At 42.6% G+C, this 17,965-nt stretch overlaps 3 protein-coding genes across 3 annotated transcripts in view; all 3 read left to right on the top strand.

The window, feature by feature from the left end:
- Nucleotides 1–233: 233 nt before the first annotated feature.
- Nucleotides 234–3,017, top strand: irbpl (interphotoreceptor retinoid-binding protein like). Its single transcript, XM_071544147.1, has one exon. It carries the CDS (start codon nucleotides 234–236, stop codon nucleotides 3,015–3,017), a length of 2,784 nt encoding a protein of 927 aa, XP_071400248.1.
- A 1,947-nt stretch (nucleotides 3,018–4,964) lies between these two features.
- On the top strand, nucleotides 4,965–9,986 carry rbp3 (retinol binding protein 3). The gene is made up of 4 exons (XM_071544149.1): nucleotides 4,965–6,179; nucleotides 6,786–6,976; nucleotides 7,457–7,599; nucleotides 8,970–9,986. Exons 1-4 carry the CDS (start codon nucleotides 4,986–4,988, stop codon nucleotides 9,293–9,295), a joined length of 1,854 nt encoding a protein of 617 aa, XP_071400250.1. The 5' UTR covers nucleotides 4,965–4,985; the 3' UTR covers nucleotides 9,296–9,986.
- Nucleotides 9,987–14,218: 4,232 nt separating this feature from the next.
- antxr1c (ANTXR cell adhesion molecule 1c) overlaps nucleotides 14,219–17,965 on the top strand; it is a 57,049-nt gene continuing 53,302 nt past the window's right edge. The window contains exon 1 of the mRNA XM_071544148.1: nucleotides 14,219–14,443. Within this exon, the coding sequence (XP_071400249.1) occupies nucleotides 14,295–14,443 (149 nt within the window). The 5' untranslated portion in view covers nucleotides 14,219–14,294. The remainder of the gene's footprint in view (nucleotides 14,444–17,965) is intronic.

A 17,965-nucleotide genomic window follows, 5' to 3' on the forward strand; every position in this document is an offset into this window, starting at 1 on the left:
CCCATTTGTCAATTTTTTTGTCTGCTATTGTCTGCTGGCTGAAGCACCACAGATAATGCGATTAAAGGTTTATTGGGGACAAAAGCCTCTTATGTCGATGTTGTTGTTGTCCGAAAAACCGTGACAACATTCCCTCTCCAACAAAAGCCACTGTCCCTCTACACAGACAAATGAACCAAGACAGCCGGGTAAAAGAGAAGACAGAGTAGGAAATAGCCCTCTTTCCATCAATGATGGTAGAGAAAATGGTGGCAGTTCGACACACTCCAGCTCTCCTGGCGACGCTTCTCCTCTTTACTCTCTCTGCCAGCTCATCATTCCAGCCTGCCCTGGTACTAGACATGGCCCAGATCCTGCTGGAAAACTACTGCTTCCCTGAGAACCTGGTTGGGATGCAGGAGGCCATCCAACAGGCCATCAACAGCGGAGAAATCCTTCAGATTTCAGACAGGAAGACCCTGGCAGCTGTCCTCACAGTTGGGGTACAGGGGGCCCTGAACGACCCACGGCTGACTGTGTCGTACGAGCCCAATTTTGTCCCAGTGATGCCGCTGGCGCTGCCATCCCTCCCCACAGACCAGCTGATCCGGCTGGTGAGGAACTCAGTGAAGCTGGATATCCTGGAAAATAACGTGGGATATCTGCGGATAGATCGGATCATCGGGGAGGAGACAACGTTGAAGCTTGGCTCTCTGCTGAGAGATAACATCTGGAGTAAAGTCGCTCACACATCCTCCCTGATCTTTGACCTGAGGTACAGCACGGCTGGAGAACTGTCCGGAGTTCCCTTTATAATCTCCTATTTCTCTGACCCTGAGCCCCTCATTCACATTAACACTGTGTATGATAGGCCCTCTAATACAACCAAGGAGCTGTGGACCATGTCGTCCACAATGGGAGAAAGGTATGGAAAGAAAAAGGACTTGATTATTTTGACTAGTAAACGTACTGTGGGTGCTGCTGAGGCAGTGGCGTATACGTTAAAACACCTAAAGAGGGCCATCATAGTTGGAGAAAGGTCTGCTGGTGGGTCGGTGAAAGTCCAGAAGATTATGATCGGCGATTCAGGTTTCTACATAACAGTTCCTGTGGCAAGATCTGTGAGCCCAATCACAGGCCAGAGCTGGGAAGTGAGCGGCGTTTCTCCATCCGTCAACGTCATTGCCAAGGAAGCTGTCGGAAATGCCAAGTCCGTTTTGGCCGTGAGGAGTGCCATTCCCAAGGCTGTGCAGAGCATCTCGGATATCATCAGGAGCTTCTATGCTTTCACCGACAGAGTTCCAGCCCTCCTTCACCAACTGGAATCTACAGATTTCTTCTCGGTCATATCTGAGGAGGACCTGGCAGTCAAACTCAACCAAGAGCTCCAGACTGTGTCCGAAGACCCTCGACTGACCATCAAACACATACAAGACAACGTTGCCATTATAGAGGACTCGGAGCCTGGCAAAGTTCCAGATGATCCAGCATTATTAAGAGCATTGGTAGATAGAGTGTTCAGTGTGGAAATCCTCCAAGGCAATACGGGCTATCTCCGCTTTGACACGTTTTTTGAGTCGTCTGTGGCGGCTAAACTAGGAGAACACATGTCTAAAAAGGTGTGGGAGCCCCTCAAAGACACTGATAATCTGATCATTGACCTGCGCTACAACACTGGTGGGTCCTCTTCCTCCCTAGCCTTAATACTGTCCTATCTCCAGGACACCTCACAGAAACATCACTTCTTCACAATATATGACCGAATTCAGAACACAACAACAGAGCATGGCTCTCTGCCCGGGATTACAGGTCCGACCTACGGCTCCAAGCGTGGGGTTTACGTGTTAACCAGCTACTACACCGCAAGCGTCGGAGAAGAGTTTGCTTACCTAATGCAGTCCTTACATCGTGGCACAGTCATTGGGGAAATTACATCCGGTACCCTGATGCACTCAAAGACGCTCCAAATAGAGGGCACAAATATTGTGATCACTGTCCCTTTCATAAACTTCATAGACAACAATGGGGAATGCTGGCTGGGAGGAGGTGTGGTCCCTGATGCTATTGTGCTAGCTGAGGAAGCTGTGGACCACGTTCATGAGACCATAGACTTCCACAGAGGGCTCAGGTCTCTCATAGAAGGAACAGGGGAACTGTTAGAACAACACTACGCAATCCATGAAGTCGCTACAAAGGTCAGTAAGGTGCTCTTGAGCAAATGGGCTGAGGGATCGTACCGGTCAGTGGTTGATTTTGAATCTCTGGCGTCTCAGTTGACGGCAGATCTCCAAGAGACTTCAGGTGACCACCGCCTCCATGTCTTCTACTGTGACGTCGAGCCTGAGTCCCTTCATGAAGTCCCAAAGATCCCAACGGCAGAAGAAGTGGGATACATAATCGACGCTCTGTTTAAAATAGATGTACTGCCCAGCAATGTTGGCTATCTAAGGTTTGACATGATGGCGGATGTCGAGGTGGTGAAAGCCATTGGGCCTCAGCTGATCAAATTAGTATGGAGCAAGATAGTAAACACTGACGCCCTCGTAATCGACATGAGGTACAACACGGGCGGATATTCAACAGCGATTCCTCTCCTTTGCACCTATTTCTTTGATGTTGAACCTTTGCGCCATCTTTACACTGTCTTCGACCGCACCACAACTACCATGACGGAGGTCATGACATTGCCGCAGGTCAAGGGTCAAAGGTATGGGTCCTCCAAAGATGTCTACATCCTCACCAGTCATATGACAGGGTCCGCAGCCGAAGCATTCACCCGCACCATGAAGGACCTGAATCGGGCCACTGTGGTTGGAGAGCCAACGATTGGAGGGTCTCTATCGAGTGGCACCTATCAGATTGTGGACAGTATCCTGTATGCTTCCATCCCTAACCAGGTTGTTTTGAGTGCCATCACTGGGAAAGTGTGGAGTGTGTCAGGGGTTGAGCCTCATGTTGCTGCACAGGCAAGCAGCGCTCTGTCAGTAGCGCAGAAAATCATAGTGGCAAGGCTGCAGAAGAGAGAGCAAGGGAAATAGTTCATAATATTTTATTCTCATTTCCTTTAAAATTATTTGATCATTTGCCCTGTGTTTAACTACCACTTAAATTTCAAATATACAGTTTTAAGAGGCGCATGTACTAAGGTTAGACTGAGGCCTTTCATTCAATATCACATATTGGCCAGTCATGTGGTCTACCGCCAATAAGATGGAGGTTCCTCCCTGACCACAGTTATATAAAACAGTCTGTAAAGCTTGCAATGGAATTTTATTTTCTTTGCACATTTTATTTAGTAATTTAATTGTTCAGTCATGGGGTTTTGTTTTGGGTTTTTTTTCTGAAATGAAGAAGGCCTCTATCAGATTAGATTAGATGACTTAATTTTATTGATTGCACTTTTTTGTTCATTTGGGCACCTTACAAATCCCTCCTTGCATGTTTTCAATACACATGATGTGATGTAATTATCCCTTGTGTTGCTGAGCCTATGTAGAAACCTAGCTTGGAAAGCTTCTCCCAACCTAACAGTTTAAAACTGTGATCATTTGAGTTGCCTTTTTTTTTGTCTGACTAATCCATCAGTCTGTGGCTTATACATTTTTATGATTACATTTCTGTGTTGTTCCCTTTGATGACATGTTTTAATACCAAATGTATTATGAGATACATTTTCTGTTGACCCATATTTTTTTGAGAAAAACAGGTTTGATATCAAAGGGTAAATGCATGCTGATGTATTTGATTATTTTAGATATTTCATTATTTATTCCATTCTGGGATTTCTTTAATATTTAAGAATATCATGTTACATTTAATCAAAACCCCAAGTTATGTTTGCTGTTCTTTGTTTGCCTGTCTTTACAATCTGTTGTGATCATGTCTCTCTACATGAGTAGGGACAAAAACTGACAGTAGAGGGTGCAAGTACCAAACAAACTCACAACTAATCTCTCTGTTCACTTCTACAGAAACAGCCCCTACCTACTGAACTGTCTTCATTGCAATAAAATATTTACCACATGTGAAGCAATAACTCCTTGTCTCTGAATTATTTCAAGTTACTATACAGAAATGGAATAATAGGCAGAAAACTGGCAGTGACGCACATTCCTCTTTGACCATGAACAATTGTCAAGCAGACCACACATCAACTCTCTCTCGTGTTGAATTATATGACTTATTGATCAATGTGATTTTTCATTTCGCTGTGTGAAAAAAATGCCTTGGGGTCAACCAGAAAGCTAGGGTAAGAAAGGAAAGAATGGGAGATTTTTTTGCTCTAAGCTTGCAGAAATGGTGCTGAGTGAGACTTAGCATACCATGAGGGCTGAGCTGTAAAGGGAGGGCTCGCAAAATGAATGAAGGTTTTCACACTGTAGAATGAACTTCCACCTAATTTTGGAAATTGAGCAGTCCAGAATATATAGCTTCACTTCAAACATCACAAGTTTTCACGTTACATAAATGAGATATTTTAACATTCTAGTGTCTTCCTCTGCAAACATGATTAAAAGGATGCAAGCGCTTCTAGAAATGTGTGAAATCTCCTTTGTTTTCTCGGCACAATTCTTACATCAGTGACTCTTCCTCTTATAAACCTACACAGACAGACTTAGTAAATGCATCCTGGGTGATCCCAGCAGGATGAATATTTCCACCAGCCGTAATCCCTTTCCAGATATTTCTGTCAGTTACAAATTTTACCTGACAGGAAGCTTTAAATACATACTCAAAATCTCTTGTGTAAATTTAAGACCTGTATCTTCAGCAGCACCTACTTGTTGCTACACCTACTTGGCTAATGTAGCTTGTTATTGTCTTACAAAAGCACTCAGGATAATAAGATTAGAGGTTTATTGTGGGGCAAATCCTCTTATGTGTGTGTTAACAGAAACCTTACAGCCGAAACAGAGTCATTTGACAAAGAACCTCTTTGCAGAAGGAGGTTCTGCTGGTCAACATCTACTTCCCTCCGCTCAAGTCTATCTGAACAAACTGACAAAATGGCAAAGGCTCTCTTTTTGGTAGCATCTCTTCTCCTTCTGGGCAATGTTTTTGTTGTCCGTGCCACGTTTCCCCCCAGCCTCATCATAGACATGGCGAAAATCCTCATGGACAATTATTGCTCTCCAGAGAAGCTGGTAGGCATGCAAGAGGCGATTGACGCAGCCAGCAGCAACACAGAAATCCTCAGCATCCCGGACCCTGAAACCCTGGCTAATGTCCTCACTTCAGGCGTCCAGAGCACCATCAACGACCCACGCCTGAAGGTCTCCCACGAGCCGGACTATGTCCCCGTGGTTGTCCCTCAGCTGCCTCCCTTGCCCCCCGACCAGCTCGTCGCCGTCCTCCAGACCTCAATCAAGCTCGACATCCTGGAGGGCAACATCGGCTACCTGAGGATCGATCACATCCTCGGGGAGGAGGTGGCAGACAAGATCGGCTCTCTGCTGCTGGACCTGGTCTGGAATAAGATCCTGCCCACCTCGGCTCTGATCTTTGACCTGCGCTACACCGGCAGCGGAGACATTTCAGGAGTCCCCTACATTGTGTCTTACTTCACCGAAGCTGAGCCTCTGATTCACATCGACAGTGTGTACGACCGTACCTCCGACACCACCACCGAGCTGTGGTCCATGTCCACGCTGCTGGGGGAGAGATATGGCACAACCAAGCCCCTCATCATCCTCACCAGCAAGAACACCAAGGGTATCGCAGAGGATGTCGCCTACTGCCTCAAGAACCTGAAGAGGGCCACCGTCGTCGGTGAGAAGACCGCTGGGGGCTCCGTGAAAGTCGACAAGATCAAAGTGGGCGAAACCGACTTCTACGTTACTGTGCCAACCGCAAAGTCCATCAACCCCGTCACCGGCTCCACCTGGGAGGTTACCGGTGTGACTCCTGATGTCGAGGTCAACGCCGAGGACGCCCTCGCTACCGCCATCAAGATACTCAACCTCCGCGCCCAAGTTCCAGCCATCATTGAGGGATCGGCGACCCTGATTGCTGAGAACTACGCCTTCGAGGCCGTCGGAGCCGATGTTGCAGGGAAACTGAACGGGCTCCTGGCGAGCGGCGAGTACAGCATGGTCAACTCCAAGGCGAGTTTGGAGGTGAAGCTCTCCGCTGATCTGAAAACTCTGTCTGGAGACAAGAGCCTGAAGACCACCAGCAACACCCCGGCCCTGCCACCCATGGTGAGTCCCTCATTTTCATCCATTTCATATGATCATTGAATTTTGATCACAAATATGATTGGTCATTTTGCTCAAACACAACAAATTTTGATTCCAATCAATGTTTAACTATGATGGGTGTGAATTTGTGGTATAGTGGCATAGTGTTGACTTTTACACTGTTTAAATTACCATGGGTGATTTTGCTGTGTAGTGGCAAAAAATTCTGTGTAAAAGTCTATGTAAAAATATTTTCTTGTTCTAATTTAACATTGACTTTTGCTGTGTAGTGGCAAAAAATTCTGTGTAAAAGTCTATGTAAAAATATTTTCTTGTTCTAATTTAACATATCAATCTAAAACAAAATCAGTTGGCATCTTAATTATTTCCATATTTGTAATACTCTAAATTTGTAATATGACTTAATGTTATTAGGTCATATTACTATTACTAAAGTTATTCAAAATATGAAATATGCATGTGGAAAAATTGGTAAACTCTATTACCAAAAATCATTCACTGTATTGTTTACTTTTGATTACACATATTGGTCATGCTTTCAATGCAAGTCTGTCCAAATCTGTTCATTCAGCTCCATTGTCTGTTATTGCTCGTCTTTCTTCCCAGGATTATTCTCCAGAAATGTTCATTGAGCTGATCAAGGTCTCCTTCCACACCGATGTGCTTGAGAACAACATCGGCTACCTGCGTTTCGACATGTTCGGAGACTTTGAGGAGGTTAAGGCCATCGCTCAGATTATTGTTGAACACGTCTGGAACAAAATTGTCAACACCGATGCTCTGATCGTCGACCTCAGGTGGGTGAACCTGCTCAGTCAAAAATGCCATATATCCATTTTGGAATACAAATCATTGCCTTGCATTGAAGTTCATTATTCAGAAATTATTTTACTGATGATTCCATCCAGGACTTAATTTACCTACTATGTTTTAAAAAGTTTCAATTTGCCCATGATTTGCGCAACAAAATTCTTTGAGCATAACTTCTTACTTATTTCAGCTACATTCACAGACAGCTAAGACCAGATCAGATCAGATCAGATCAGATCAGATCAGATCAGATCAGATCAGATGAACTTGATTGATCGCCGCTGGGAAATTGGGTCATTGCAGCAGCAATGAATAAAGCTGTAGACAAAGAGTAGAAAAAAGAGTAAAGATGCAAAGGATATGAATAAAAATACTATAAAGTAACACAACTTTAATAAACTAAATAAAACTTCATTAAACATGGATCATTTCTATACCTTGACTGTTTAATTGTACTGTATTTGCAGGAACAACGTTGGTGGTCCTACGACAGCCATCGCTGGGTTCTGCTCTTACTTCTTTGACGGAGACAAGCAGATCCTGCTGGACAAGCTGCATCACAGACCCTCTGGCACCACCAAGGAGCTCTGGACCATGACTGAACTCACTGGTAATAAAAAATAATCAAGTTATTGAATTCTACTCATATGTTTTACAGAATTAACCACAACCAAGATATGTATTCCGTAACCTCAGTAGGGTATTGGCTTCTACCAAATATATATGGTCTTTCTAGATGGAATAAAATTATGCCAGAATCAGTATCACTTTATTCAGCAAGTACAACAAATGTAAGGGAATTTGCTGTGGTGGCATTGGCGCACAACTCAAGTCACATAAGTACATACTGTCACACACAGTACAGGGACAACAGGACCTCACACTCATCGCAGTGGAACAGTGTTGGACTTAGAATAGATAAAAACTCATATCTCCAAAATGTCAACTTTGCAGTAATTAAGAAAAACAGGCTTGTCCTTAGACTGAACACCATGCATTTATTAGTTTATCCTATGGGGTTTTGAAATTGTCTCATAAAGCCAAGGGTCCTAGAATTTTCTCAACCCATAGAGGAGCATGTCATCCTTCAATTGGAGTTAAAACTAAATAATCACCAAAACTGGAGTTATGAGGTTTTCACATGACAACAGCGATATATACATTTAGCATTCTGTTACTATTTGCATTTAGGCAGGGTGGTCGTACCAAGCAGGACATCAATGCATAAAATACGCTCTGAGCATTGTGGAGCATGGGCATGGTTCCTCTGGGCTAAACAACCATTCTGATTTGCTGACTGAGGGCCGTAACCCAGTTCTCTCATTTTGAAACCATACTAAGTGTGTTAATCACGGTTAACAGGTTTCATGACACCTTCACCTCCTTTCTCTAACACATTAGGTGATTATCAAATCGATACTTGTGTCCTTGTGGAGAACGTTCTTGCCAGAAAGAGAAAGCAAACCTCTCTAGAACGCAAGAATGTAAGAAGCATCTTTACAGTTTGAGATGGACTGTGTGCTTGAGTTGCACCATGAATGAAGACGCACAGGTGTTCAACCAGCTCTGTACTAATAGATTATAGTGCTATTTGGCGTAATGCGTCGTTCTCGCAATGAATCTTAGGGTCTCCCATTCTTTCAAGTCGCCATTCAATAGATCCGCGGTTGGGAGGTAAACTTACAGGATCTTTACCCATCCTCTGTCCTTGGCACTCTTTTGTTTTGGAATCGTATTTCGGCAATTAGATATTACGTCAAATGCGTCATGAACACGAATTGAGAAAGACCTATTTACTCTGTTTTCTCTCCTACTCCCTTCTCTCTATCTAATCCCCAATCCTATCTCTACCTCTACCTCCATCCTCGCCTCTTCCTTCTCTCCTCCTACTCAACCTCCACCCTTTTCACGATCTCCCCCATCACATCTTTGCCTCCCTTTTTTAACATTCTTTCTCCTGCCTCTCCTTCTCTTCCTCAGGCTCAAGGTACGGCACCAAGAAAAGCCTGATCATCCTGACCAGCGGAGCGACTGCCGGCGCCGCCGAGGAGTTCGTCTACATCATGAAGAAGCTCGGCCGCGCCATGATCGTCGGCGAGACCACCGCCGGGACGTCCCACCCACCCGAGACCTTCCAGGTCGGCGAGAGCGAAATCTTCCTGGGCATCCCCACCGTCCACTCCGACACCGCCGCCGGGCCGGCCTGGGAGGGCGCCGGCATCGCGCCTCACATCCCCGTCCCGGCCGAAACCGCCCTGGACACCGCCAAGGGCATCCTCAACAAGCACTTTGCAGGCCAGAAGTGAGCCGCTCCCTGAACGAAGCAGGGGGCGTTTTGACGGTCACTTTTATTTTGGCAGCCAAAAGGTTTAGGGTTTTAGAATCTGGAGTTGTGTACGAAGTGAAGTATGTAGGTTAAAGTATTAAGTCCAAAGTGTGATCCGTTCTTCAGTCTCTTGACACCTAAGCCTTCTTTAGCCTGTTTGTAGAGCAAAGGCGACGCGTTCTAAAGCAGGATATACTTGTAGTTTTTATTTCTGTTGAATGTTACTCTAATATGGACGGGCTGCACATGTTTGATTTCTGTTGCAGAGTGCGAGTGGTACTGAAATGAGGGCTCTTTTAAGAAGTGGGTTTGTAATTGATGCAAAAATGTCTATGTCAAAGATTGGTTGGATGTTATGGCTTTTTACTTTTGTCTTTCAAAAAAAAAACTTTTGAGAAACTTGCAAAAGAGAAGAAACAAAAGGAATAAACAAAACACTAAAGCTAAGAATGTTTTGAAGCTAAGTCTGCTATTCCTTTGCTATACTGGATAATTTGATTTGGGACCTCGATATACTAATCCACTTGCTGCTCTGGTGGGAAAACTGTCACATGTAATGTATTTCTGACTGCGTATGGGAAATGTGTCCATTATGCAGTGAACTTCATGCCATGTGGAGCTACTTGGGTTGTATCAATTCCAGTGGTGAGACACAATAAAAAAGCCAATGGAAACACAAAACTTAAGTGTGTGTGGGTCTTGTATTTTACAACAATAGAGGAGGCTTGAGAATGGTTTCATACAGACAGATAATCAGTGTGTTTACTGCTGTAGAAGTCCCATGTCATGCATTTATCCTATATTTATCCTACAATGGTATGGCAGACAATTGTTTCTTGGGTTGTATGCAGCAGAACCAAATTAGTATGTGGTAACACAAAGTCTAGTGTCTCTCAACCTGCTAGTTACGAGGCCACCGGTTGTGCAACGGCTGGAAAGAGAGAAAAAAATTATCTTGGATGGAGGAAAATTGCAGCATTAGTTCACCAAACATGCAATAAAAAGTTGGACTTCTACAACGGCTACATCTGTATATAACAACAAACACATTCTTGGCAGTTAAAGGAATCACCCAATAGAAAAGCCACTGCTAGATTTTCTCAAGATGGCCATTAAAGCAAACTGTACCACAAGCAAAATCAGCTTTAGGTGTTCTTATGCAACTCTTCAACCCCTTGTTAACTGTCAGCACCAATAAATTTGTAAGATTAATTTGTGATAAAGAGCGTCTCATGTCCAGACCTGGGAGAACATGCTAGTGTTTGATGGATGATGGTTTTGGTGTTTAATGCCGGAAGCAAAACCAGAAACTGAATAATTTTATTTACATGTAGGGATGTGTCTTCAGGAAGTGGTATACATAACAAAAAAAGAGGAAAATAAACATAATAAACAGACACATACAGACATGATGTTTTAGTTTCATGCTCTCGGGGTTCAGTAAATTTATAACAGACATATTCCCAAGCAAACTCATGTATCAATCAAAGTACATTGCTTTTTCCCCAGGTTTTACACATCAAGGGTGTCACACAGAAATGAGAAGTAAATCTCCAGTCTTTCATAATCATCTTATTGAAGGAAGTTAGTAGAAATAGAAGTGATTTTGCTATAGCCTACAGTACATTTCTCAGCTGAGCTTATAAAGGATAAAAAAAAAAAACATCAAATCAATTTCATTTTCGATTTCTCTCAAAGCAGACGGCTGAAACTTCCTCTTTCTATTGCTAATGGGAATGTACCTGACCTTAATTCTGCACAGAGATATATTTGGTTTCTGGAAGTGTTTGGTGTGACGTCCACTGTGGTTCACATCTTGCTATACTTATCTCTTTTGGTTTGAAATGACACTAAAAATACATGCAGATTATTAGTATTTTATGAGTAATAGTGGCCAGACCTGACGCACACAAATCTAATACTGGTGAAGTCATGAATTTTCAAGTTGAACATCTTGGTTTTACATTTTTAGCATTTGACTATAATATATGGATTTGGTCTTGTTTGGGCCTCATTGTGTCAGTTAAATTAGCGATCCTCAAACTTTTTCATATCAAGGACCCCAAATTTAGTCCACATTAGGACCATGGACCCCCATTTGTTGAGATTTTGTCTCTCAGACCCAAATCTGGGAATATTTTTACTGTTAGATATGATTTTGTCCAGAATTCCATGACTATCTGTATTGTAGGAAGAGCGATAACAGTGAAACTAGGATCAAAATAGTCATTCTTCTATATTCAATAAGTGTATTAACTTCTTGTAAATGAAGTAATGGTGAAGTTTAACACTTCATTAATTTGCTGGGGACCCCCTTGGACCCCCTTAAGGACCCCCGGTGGTCCCCAGACCCCACATTGAGAACCACTGAGTTAAATAATTGAAATAGGCCGTAATTCAGAAGCACTGGGCTAACAGTGTTGCATTACTTGTGTTTGGTGACAGCAGGCTCTTCACTATCATAACCCAGATATGACCGGTTTGTCCGGAACAAGCAGTAGAATGGCTGTAGGAACAGGGAGGAGTGATGAAGAATTGGTTTCAGGCTGAACCAGCAACAGAGGCTGTATCCATTTCTTAAGGATATCAGTGGGAGGACCAGGATTTACTTGCACTTGAAAAACACAAGGATCAGAGGGGATCAGTTTAGTGGGGAATAAGTCAATGCACATCAACACGTGCTGAGTCTTTACACAGGGGCCAAGGGGTAAAGGGTGTGTGTGTGTGTGTGTGTGAGTGTGTGTGTGTGTGTGTTGGGGGGTTGGGGGGTTGGGGGTCTAAAGCCTAAAGCCCCACAACAGGATTGACCGTGGGAAGAAGACCATCGGGCTGCTGCTTACTGTACAGGATTCAGTTTGGCCTCCCTGGTTTTTGTAAAAGTGACAGGCAGCAGATTGGAGATTTAGTTCTACAAACATTTCTCTGCTCTGGAGGCAGAAATAATCTGATTGGTCGACTTAAACATCAGCGGGCGGAGAGGAGGAAGCTAATGTTATGAAGCCTAGCGCTCTGCTACCAACTGAAAAAATGCATTCAGGAACAGAGGTCGCAAATTAACTTTAGCTCGAAACCCTGTATGCATTGCATGTTTCATATTTCAGTGTAACAATGTCACATCGCATTGTCCCTGTCAAATAAACAAATAAATAAAACGGTAACACTTTACAATAAGGGTCACTAAGTTAAGGGTTAGTTAATGCTTAATAAGCATTAACTAACCCTTAATTAACAGTTAACTAATGTGTCTGGTAATCATTTACTAATGGTGTTCATGTTAACTAAGGTATTAATTTATACATTATTTAATGTATAAATTAATACCTTAGTTAACATGAACACCATTGGTAAATTACACATTATTTAACTGTTAGTTAAGGGTTAGTTAATGCTTATTAAGCATTAACTAACCCTTAACTTAGTGACCCTTATTGTAAAGTGTTACCAATAAAACTAAATACTAAGTTATCTAGGTTAGCTAGTTAGCCTAGCTGACCTTCCAAGTTGAAACTAGCCATAGGCCTACTAGCCGATAGCTATCTAGCTAGTTAGCTAGCTGCTGACCTTCCAACATCATGCCATGGTCAAGAATGAGTGAAAAAATACAATTTTTATTTTTTATTTACATTTTGACGAGAGTTCCCTTTGGCATTCAAATTTGCCAGGTATCTTGTGCTCTGAAAAACTGTGGTTCAGTGGGCGGAGCCAATACTCAACCAATCAGATTATTTCTGCCTCCAGAGCAGCTGCCTCCGAGAAATGTATCCATTACTAAAATTACTAACCCTAAACCCCCGCCCCAACCCCTATGTAGTCTATCTATATATATATCATATATATAGATATGTAATATCACCTCTATAAGAACTTGTAGGAAAAACATGCATTGTGCGCGCGCGTGTGTGTGTGTGTGTACCATAGGACTGTAAAAACTACACTGTAAATGTGCTAATCAGCATATTACACGTTCATTACAGCCTCTGGTAATAGCCTGTGATTGTGAAAGTGTAATTACAGACAGCTCCTCGCTGCTGTCATTAACTGGTAGCAGCCGCACAGGGGAAAACAAACCGACTTGTACTGATTAAGGAGGACAAATACTGAGAAATAACACACAAAGCTCCGATGTGCATATTGTTTTAAGGCGGTGAGACCTCTGTGTGCAGGGTGAGACGGTATGGAGGGAGGACAGCTGTGCTTTCAGCCCATAATGTCATCAACTTGCGCTGTTTTCACCCAAAACCCAAAACGCGCAAGTCTGCTGTAGGAGGGAGGCGCAAAAATGGGATCTTGACCCATTTTCTCTCTCTCTCTCTCTCTCTCTCTCTCTCTCTCTCTCTCTCTCGCTCTCTCTCTCTCTCTCTCTCTCCTCAGGATGAAATATGAAACCTGGTCCATTTCAGCCAACTCTCTGTCCCCCGGGCTCCCAGTTCCTCCAGCGCCAACATTGCTCTGCCTTTACCCGGCTCCATTTTTTGCTTATTTAGAGCAAAACCAGTTTTGACATTTTGACAGGAAAGTTTTATCCATTTGTTTTTTCTCTTTCTACGAAACCACCCATTCCATCATTTACTCCTCTCCCATTGACAAGGTTTGGATTTGTTTCTTCCAAGGTTGTTGTTTTTTTTTTCTTTTCTTTCAGACTTTTTTTTTCAGATGTGAACTGCATGTGGATTGTAAAAGTAGGTTATAGCCTATCTGAAAAGTTGTTGTTTTTTTCCTGAAAGCATCCATCCATCCATCCAGCGGGCAGATTCACCGGGATGCCTGTGGTAATGATTGGAAACTGAGCTCAAACTAAAGGGAAACCTTGCCTGCATCCTTTCTTTTGTCCTTGGGCATCTCCCGTTTTCTCTTTTGTTTTTAATTTTCATAATTGTCTCTGGGATGTGAGAAGACACTGAGGTATTTTTCCCCCTCTGAGCTTTTTTCAAAGGAATAAACTTTTTTTTTTATTTTATTTTTTGTTGTTCTGAGGAAAAATGATGGCGAGGTTTTTTCTTGTCCCGGTTTTGTTCGGATTATTTTTGCTCTCTTCTCCATCCGCACGAGCCGAGCCGGAGCTTCAGGAGGAAGAGGAGCAGGAGAGTTCGTGTCAAGGGGCTTTTGACCTGTATTTTGTGCTTGACAAGTAAGTATTTTCTATTCATATGTGCAAAGAGAGCCGTTGCATAGGCATCAACAAGCCTGCACTGTCCAGTCCAATAATAACTTACTCTATAGTGTATTTTAGAAGAATATCATAGAAATATCACTGCAAAACTATAAACTATGTGTGATTTACTATAGGCCTTGCATAGCATATATTATACTGATATCATAGGAGATAAAGAAAAATACCATAAAGTTACTATAAACTCACTATTGAGCACCACAGACACACTATAAGCCCCTATAGGAATATTATAGGAGTATTATAGGAATACTATAGGAGTTAAAAAAGTACCATAATATCACTATAAACTCACTTTTGACTGCCATAGACATTATATAAGTCCCCCCAGGAGTATCATAGGAATATTATAGGAATATTATAGTGATACTATAGCAGATAAAAATACCATAGAGCATAGAGACTCTATAAACTCACTACTCAGTATCATAGACACACTAGCCCTTATAGGAATATTGTAGTGATTTTGTTGGCAACACGCCTGAAATGAAGTCACAAATCTGCAGTTTCTTTTCATTTTGCTGTTAAATTTTACATTGCAGTCTTCATATTTATTTTTTGCCTGGTTTGTGTTATTCCAGTAGTGAGCGTGCCAAATATTCCAGCTGTTTTCAACTTATTTTCCAAGGATGGGATGAATGATGCCATAGGTCAGGATTCTCCAGCGATTATAGAAATATGAAAGAAAAACCAAGTTAGTGGGTTTGATTTACCCCAACACCACCTTTGTGTGTGTGTGTGTGTGTGTGTGTGTGTGTGTGTGTGTGTGTGTGTGTGTGTGTGTGTGTGTGTGATGACGCTGGAGAGGAGGCTGACTTGCAGGGTACAGTTTGCTGAATAAGCAGAAAGTTGAGTGATCATTTGGAAGGATGATGTTTCTCTCTCTCTCTCTCTCTCTCTCTCTCTCTCTCTCTCTCTCTCTCTCTCTTCCCAACCCTTGACTAGACTAATACGTCTGTATCCGCCTAACACACTTCACCAGACTAAAACCCACTTCCTCTTTCTTGAAATTTTGTCATTCCCCTGAAAAAGAAAAACAACAAAAAAAAAAAAAACCTTAAAAGCTCTCTCAGCGAAGGGACTTTTTCCTCCCACCCAAGCGATAATCCTGGAGGGACTTTTTTTTTTTTGCTCTTTCTCAGTGACCGTTCACCGTTCACTCATTCATTTCCATTCTGTCCGCCCACGTAGGAAAAATGTTGTGGTTGTGACATCTCAGTGCTGGACTTCAGCAGCTGGGCTCAGACTGCTGAGGAGAAAATACAGTTTGAGGGAAACGCAGGGGAAACTTCGAGAGCACTCGCCTCACTGCAGCCTCCATTTTACTGCATAAAACACCTAGAGGACAGTTTGTACACACACAAGCACAGGAACTTAAGTTATTGATGACTTAATGCGACTTATTCAACAGGAGCAATCTAATTCTGTGCTGCAGTCTGACTCACTAGCCGTCTGATTCACTGTTGAAAGGTGCCATGTGTTGCATTTTAACATCAATGAATCATTACCACATGAATTTTGAGACATTAGTGTAATTACTGAAAACAAACAAGACCTTTGCCAAGAAGACTGTCAGCCTCTAGCGGCCTCTACTCTGCGTTTTACATCGGGAGCCAACAAGTCAACTCTGCTGGAGTCCCAAGTCAGTCTCAAGTCAAGTCCCAAGTCTAAATGTAGATTACCAAGTCAAGTCCATGTCATTAATGTCAAGTCTCAAGTCTAAATGTAGAACAGTAAGTCAAGTCAGAACAAATCAAGAGTCCGGTATCAATTTAATATCTTAAAGAAAACTAAATATCTAGGACTTTTCAATGCAATATGGTTTTAATAGGATAAAAACTTGGTAAGAGCATCATGAGTTTGATTTCTATAATCAGTTTCAACTTCAATAAATTCAATCATTCCATACAAATTCAGAAAACAGAATTTAAATTCAGTCGTCTGCTGGAACAAATCTCATCACTTTCAATCTAAGTCATTTACACAAACACAAGATCTCAAGTCAAGACTTTAGAAACCTTTTCAAGTCATCAGAGTACAAGTCAGAGTCAAGTCCCAAGTCACCAGAACCCAAGTCAAGTCAAGTCTCAAGTAATTAAAATTGTGACTCGAGACTCCACCTCTGGTGCCACCAGGTTGGATTTGGGGGGAAATCTGCTGGATTGCTTTATTGCAGAAAAAATAAACCACTTTACACACAACTTTATTCCAGTTCCACTATTCTAACTACAAAGTTTCAACTTCACATTTGCTCACCTGGTCTGAAACCATATTGGCTGTTATTAAAGGGCTGTTATCCTTCTTCTTGCTCTTCAAAACTAATGGAGCGATGCCAGGGAGGGAGGAGGGGGGGACAAGGAGGGACAGGAAGCAACAGGGTTTATGGGAAATGTGGTCTTAATTTTGAGAAACACAAAAAGCTCCACGTAGCACCTTTAAAAGCCTATTATCGGGTCTCCTCTGTGAGGCGGCAGAGAGAGGAATGAGTTACATAACATCACATTCGGCATTTGGTGCGTGGCTTTATCCAAACTGTATACGTTTTTTAACATGGGTCAAACCCTGAAGTATTGGCAGCTTTACCCGTTTAACTACATGGAACCTCAGAAATCTTGGCTGGGGCTTGATCCCAGGTCAGTCTGGATGTACTGTATGTCGTCCCAGAGGAGAAGCGGTCTTGTCCTGTACACTGTCCCGGGACACGAAACATGCGACTGGTCCCCAGATGGTGCAGTGCTGCCTTTGGCCTGCGCCGTGCGGTGAAACATGACACATGCTGCAAATAAGGAAACAACCATTTCTGTCCCGTTTTTTTTTTTGGTCAGTTGCTATTGTTAGTTCGCCTGTGAGCTTCGGTGCTTACTCTGGGGTGACTAACAAGGTTTAGACATCAGTTGTGGACTTCAAACAAGGGGAAGCTCATTACAGAACCCCCCCTACACACACACACACACACACACACACACACACACGCCCCGTCCCTCGGGCCTTGGCTGGCTTTTTACGAGGCCCTGCTCTGGTCGATGCATATGGAAGGCGTCAGGGTCGCAGCGTGAGGTGGGGATGCGGCACGCAGAGGAGCAGAGGATGCTGGGTAGTTCACTGTAAGACAGGGTCGGGGGGGTCAATTCATGAATGAACTCATCGATTCCAATTCAACTGTGGAATTTTTAAAAAGCTACAGAAAACGGAATTGGAATTGAATTTGAATCGGAGTTTGATTCAATGAAATTCTGTGAAATTCCATGTTTTTTTGTGTTTTCTTCCCACATATCTGAGATTACACAGTGTTATACTGTATATTATCAATACTGAATATCATAAAGTGTTAGAGGAACCTGGTATTTGATGCAGAACATGTAATGGTAATCCATACATTATGATAGAATTTGTTTGATTTGTTGAACTGTCTTTTATTTGTTTCATAATGTTTTGATTTATAATGTTTAGCGAGTCGAGACAAACTCTCTTAGAAGTGGA

The sequence above is a fragment of the Centroberyx affinis genome, unplaced genomic scaffold (genome assembly GCF_046629955.1).
Source record: "Centroberyx affinis isolate AG114_WGS23_722 - 3 ecotype Tasmania unplaced genomic scaffold, CSIRO-AGI_Caff_v1 ptg004475l_1, whole genome shotgun sequence".
In the NCBI taxonomy this organism is placed as follows: Eukaryota; Metazoa; Chordata; class Actinopteri; order Beryciformes; family Berycidae; genus Centroberyx; species Centroberyx affinis.